The 6000-nt window shown below is 43.5% G+C and overlaps 1 protein-coding gene across 1 annotated transcript in view; it reads left to right on the forward strand.

Moving 5' to 3' along the window:
• Positions 1-3833, forward strand: part of OLFML2B (olfactomedin like 2B) — a 57255-nt gene extending 53422 nt beyond the window's left edge. Inside the window, exons 7-8 of the mRNA XM_033959969.1 lie at positions 975-1151; positions 3057-3833. Coding sequence (XP_033815860.1) covers positions 975-1151; positions 3057-3658 — 779 coding nt within the window. The 3' untranslated portion in view covers positions 3659-3833. The remainder of the gene's footprint in view (positions 1-974; positions 1152-3056) is intronic.
• The last annotated feature ends 2167 nt before the right edge of the window (positions 3834-6000 follow it).

The raw sequence follows: 6000 nt of genomic DNA on the forward strand, positions 1-6000 counted from the left end.
CTTTGGGGTTCAAAAGGGGATTGGACGAGTTCATGAAGGAAAAGGGGATCCAGGGGTACAATGAAAGGGTTACTATACAGTACAGAAGGCTGTAAAGTAATAGAGTAGTAGAGTAATAGATCACTACAGGTCATTGACCTGGGGGGCCACCGCGGGAGCGGACTGCTGGGCGTGATGGACCTATGGTCTGACTCAGCAGAGGCCATGCTTATGTGCTTATAAATCTTTCCTTTTGGCTAAGTCTTAATAATAATATTGTCATTTATAGCTAAAGAGACATATGATCAAGAAACTGTTTTATTTTACTTTTGTGATTATGATAAACATACCGAGGGCCTCAAAATAGTACCTGGCGGGCCGCGAGTTTGAGACTACTGCTCTGGACCGCCGCCATCCTGTTTATATATCTCTTTGAAAGTGCGGACTTCAGAATTATACACAACGTTCTCTCTCACTAAGAAGTTGTTTGGGCCCTTGGGTTTGGAGAGGACAGACTTACCTCCCCCACCTCCCTGGTCTTTTCATGATCAAGAAATACTTGGAGTAAAATCCATACCCTCTTTCCCTTGGTGGAAAGGATCAACTGTATTTGTGTTGAAAAGGGAAGAGAGACCTGGCTTTAAACGCCTCTGGGATGAACTTTATTTGAGGAAAGTAGGGTCAAAACGTAACATAACATAATAATCAATCATTTGTAGTCATTTGCATGGGAATAACATTAAGGCATAAAGTTCACATGTTTGAAAGGAAACCAGCGTTTTCTGCCTGAGTGAAATATTTTAGGCACAAAATAGTTGTTTTTATGCCTAAACTGACTTCAATTCCTTTAGTGTAAGGACTCTCTGGTATCTTTCCCCAGTTTCCATTTTCTTTGTTGCAAATGTTTTTCTTATATACGTAACTGGAAATCTATTATGAATCTGTGCGGTTCTGTTTAAAGAGATGAAAATGTGCATCTTTTTGCCTTTCATCAGGCCGATGCAAAGAGACTCTCTCCACAATCTCTGGCCCAACGATTCAGAATACGTATGGAAGAAATGAAGGTGCTTGGATGAAGGACCCGCTGGCAAAGGACGAAAAAATTTACGTCACCAATTATTACTATGGAAACACTTTAGTCGAATTCCGGAACCTGGAGAGCTTCAAGCAAGGTAGAGCAGTCCGAGTATCTTGATTGGGCAGTGCTAAGAATTAAAGCAGTCATATCTGTGTAAGAATAGACACCTCTACCCTCAATCTGTGATTTCTGGGGTATAGATAGAGAGGAGGTACCATACTGCTGGGAGCAAAGTGTTTATGAATGCAAGGCGGGATTCATTTCAGCAAGACGGTGTCAAGTCAAAAGCGCGCCAGGACAAAGGCGTATGCAGACAATTGAGCGCAGCGTGGAGGCGCACGCCGCACTAAATTACTGTTTTTAGGGCTCCGAAGGGGGGGGCGTGGGGGGGAACCCCCCACTTTACTTAATAGACATCGTGCCGCATTGTGGGGGTGTTGTGGGGGGTGTGGGGGGTTGTAACCCCCCACATTTTACTCAAAACTTCACTTTTCCCTGTTTTTAGGGAAAAAGTGAAGTTTACAGTAAAATGTGGAGGGTTACAACCCCCAAACCCCCCACAACGCCGGCGCGATCTCTATTAAGTAAACTGGGGGGGCTCCCTAACAAAACCCCCCATCGGAGCCCCTAAAAACTGTACTTTTCTTCGGGGCGCGCCTCCGTCTTGCGCTCAGTTGTCGGCGCGCGCCTTTGTCTTTCGCCGAGTTGTCTATGAACCCAGCAAGACTGATGTGTAAAGAGAAAGAAATTCACAGAAATAACTTCCGAACTAAACAGGGATAATAGTTTTAGAAGCTCAGTCTGCCGGTGCAAAACTTATTCGTTTTAGGCCAGTTATCTGCAGTAGTCTTCTTGTTCTTGGGGAATTCATGGGTCTCTCTCGCCCTCCTGCAGTTTATTGTGTATTAAACTTGCTATCCCGCCTAGCCAATGATAATCATAGAGATTTACAAAAAAAAAACAAAAGATAAAGAATAAAAGAATGTAATATAAATTAGTATAGCCTACTCCTACGCACAGTCAACATCCATAATTCTCTCTGACTCACCAAACATTATCTGCAAGACAAGTCTCTAAAGGTTTTTCCATTTTCTAAAAATAATTCTAGGCCTCCATGTTGCTCATTAATTTGCATTAGCAATAGCCATATTTTTGAGAAATTAAAGGGTTGCTTGGAGTTTTCAACATATGCCTTAGAAGTGTTTGGCTGCTACGGTGCCAAAAGTATGTTTCGTTGGCTGAAAATCCACCTAGATATGGCTGACTTAGGTGGGTTTATTCTAGTATTTCAATATTTCATGAGATGGATATATTTTGGGGTTTGTGTGTTTCAGATAATGTGCTATGATACTGAGAAATGGCCTCTATTGATTTTTGCTATATTCTTATGGTCATTACTTTAAACCAGGGGTCCTCATTGCAGTCCTTGGAATACACCTAGCCAGTCTGGTTTTCAGGATAGTCACAATGCTTTTATTATGTATGAGTGTGGTACAGTGGTTAGAGCTACGGCCTCGGCAGCCTGAGGTTGTGGGTTCAAATCCCGCACTGCTTCATGTGACCCTGGGCAAGTCAATTAATATTCCACTATCTCAGGTGCATTAGGTATAGATTGTGAGCCCACCGGGACAGATAGGGAAAATGCTTGAAGTACCTGTCTGTAAACCGCTTGGAGTGTGGTTTATAACTACAAAAAGGCGGTATAATCTATCTCGTGCATATTCATTGGGGATATTCTGAAAACCAGACTGGCTAGGAGTATCCCGAGGACAGTTGAAAACCCCCTGCTCTACTCACTTTCATACATATTCAATTCTTATATTACAAATTTGGTTCCCCAGGATTTAGTCATTAATATTCTTCTAGGTTGTTTTTTTTCACTGTGGGGTTTAAATTATATAAATAAATTTTTGATTTATTCCCAAATTGTATTTGTATTCCCACATAAAAGACATCCAAGCTTTTGAAAACCTACCTGGCTGTGCTTATTCTCTAACAGGTCGCTGGAGTAACTCTTATAAGCTTCCTTATCACTGGATCGGAACCGGTCATGCTGTCTACAACGGATCTTTCTACTACAACCGGGCATTTACACGCAACATAATTAAGTATGACCTAAAACATAGATATGTAGCTGCCTGGGCTATGCTGCCTGACGTCGTATATGAGGATGCCACGCCATGGCGGTGGAGAGGCCACTCGGATATTGATTTTGCCGTGGACGAGAATGGTCTCTGGGTCATATACCCAGCTTTTGATGATGAGGGCTTCCAGCAGGATGTCATCGTCTTGAGCAAGGTGAACGACGCTGACCTCAGCACCCGGAAAGAGACCACGTGGCGCACTAGCCTGCGGAAGAGCTTCTATGGCAATTGCTTTGTCATCTGTGGAGTCTTGTATGCCGTGGACAGCTACAGCAAAAGAAATGCTAACATCTCCTACGCCTTCGACACCCACACAAATACCCAGATCATCCCCAGACTGCTTTTTGAGAACGAATACTCTTACACGACACAAATTGATTACAACCCCAAAGATCGTCTGCTCTATGCCTGGGACAATGGCCACCAAGTCACTTATAATGTCATCTTCGCTTACTGAACGCTCATCACCCAAGGACATGTGTACAGTGCCTTCAGCACTTTTATCTGCTTTGTACAAATTAATGAATAAATGATTTATATATATATGTGTGTGTATGAATGTGTATTCCCCCCCGTGGATTGTAGATCAGTCCATTTTTGTATCGTGCTTTGGTTTTCTTGGGTGGGTGGGATTCTTTTTCAGGGACCGGTTCGACAATATTTCCTAAAAGTGTGCAGATATATTAATACCTGCCTCAGAGCAGATGTAAATTTGTGTGTTGCATTGGTGCGTATTTTGGGTGTTTAGTTTAAAAAGACAGAGGGATGCCTTTGTTGTCTTTAGAACATGCAATGTTATAGATAGTAGCATTCTCTTATGGCAGGGGTGTCCAATGTCGGTCCTCGAGGGCCGCAATCCAGTCGGGTTTTCAGGATTTCCCCAATGAATAGGCATTGAAAGCAGTGCATGCAAATAGATCTCATGCATATTCATTGGGGAAATCCTGAAAACCCGACTGGATTGCGGCCCTCGAGGACCGACATTGGACACCTCTGTCTTATGGGGAAGGCATAGAGGGCCGGATTTTCTAAACGGCACCGCTAGCCGCGGACGTTTAGAAAAGCGGTACCGATTGTGTGTCAATCACGTGACAGCGCCATTCAGAGAATTGCAGTCACGTACAACGTGGGCGCTGGGGTTTTGCAGGCCTACGTTTCCAGAATCGTGTCCTAAAGGCGCCTACATCAACGTGCGGTATACGTTGTAGACGTAGGCGCCGGTATGCACCTCAATGGATGGGTATTGGCCGCCTTCGTTTGTAGGCACTCGCAAACACCTGTAATTTTTTTTTTATTCGATTTTATTTGGTTTTAAACAACACGGTCAATTACTTCATCATTTGTCACCAATTAAACCACTTAAGCTAGGTGGCGGTAGGGCGCCAACTGCCACCTAACTTTCGGTGCAGCTTTGAGAATTTGGGCCCTAGTTATTTGATGCGTCTATTGAAAATTTTTTTTAAAAAGCATACAATAGGCGCTTTTTTTTTTTTTTCAAAAATGTGTAGGCGTTCTTTTATAAAATCTCTTCGACATCAGTACAAGTGCGGCATATGTTACTGTTGGCTCGCTTACTCAAAATGTACCTCTTGATGTCTCTTGTCATGGACTGTTAGTGTAACATAAAATCTTAGTAAGTGGAAGAAGTGTACCCATCCAGGGCCAGATTCCGTAAATGGCACCCAAAATCCGGCACCATTAAGATGTGTGCTGTAAAGGGCCCTCCGCACAAAGCGCCTTTTACTTCTCGTGCCAAGCTTTGAGCATGAGCTCGCCAAAAGCTGGTATAAGTACTTGCGCCCAACTGACGACAGGTGCGCACATACAGGTATTCTATAACATCCATGCCTAATTTCTGGGAATACCCCTCCCATGGTCACATCCCCTTTTGAGTTGTGTGCTATGAAAATATGGTGTAGAGAAATCTGTGTGTAACGCTTAAGTTTTGCCAAATAAGTGTTTATTAACTCCAACAGTTGATATTAGTACCCAGTTGACTAGTTTACATGAAGATCTGGGATCCATACCCAGATCTGGGCAACCTATACAGAATCTGGGTGTTAGTGTATACAAGGAAGTCACTTGCCAGGTCTTCATCTATTTTATGTTCTTGTTCTCTGGCTCTTTCAATCTATTGGTCAGGGGCATGGGGGGGGGGGTGCAGTCACCTCTCCTCCTCTTCACCCCCTCCGGTCCTTCCCCCCCCTCACGCCTTTCCTTCTTCACCGCTGTGCCTCCAACTCTTCACGGGCGCAAGCAACAGCTCCAACCTGCTACTCACGCCGACCTTGGCTCTCCCGCTGAAGTCTCTTCCTGGTCATGGGAACAGGAAATGACATCAGAGGTAAAGAGCCAAGGGCAGTGCAGGCATCAGGTTGGAGATGATGCTCCTGCCAGCAAAGTTAAAAAGGTATGGGGGAAGTGCCACTATCTCAGGCGCCTCTCAACCTCGCTACGCCACTGGTCAGGTGCTCAGTCTTTGAACAGTGAGTTGAAGTTTGTGAGTATAATGGCTCATCTTTAAGGTTTTTCTACCAACTTTCAGCTAAACATATCAACATAGACGTTCTGATACAGTGACAGCAATAGACAGCACATACATAATGTGAATAAGTTGTAATGTACAGTAAACTAATCTAATTGTCTTGTTACGGCATAAAATGAGTGCTTTCCATTTGACAAATGTTTGCAGTTTGAGAAAACAGCTATTCTCCAAAGCAACAGTCCAAGATAGACTCTTCAAATGAAAACATCAGAGGTTTTTAATTCTGTTATTAATATTTCCTCTTTTGGACTTAT

Source organism: Geotrypetes seraphini, chromosome 10 (genome assembly GCF_902459505.1).
Source record: "Geotrypetes seraphini chromosome 10, aGeoSer1.1, whole genome shotgun sequence".
In the NCBI taxonomy this organism is placed as follows: domain Eukaryota; kingdom Metazoa; phylum Chordata; class Amphibia; order Gymnophiona; family Dermophiidae; genus Geotrypetes; species Geotrypetes seraphini.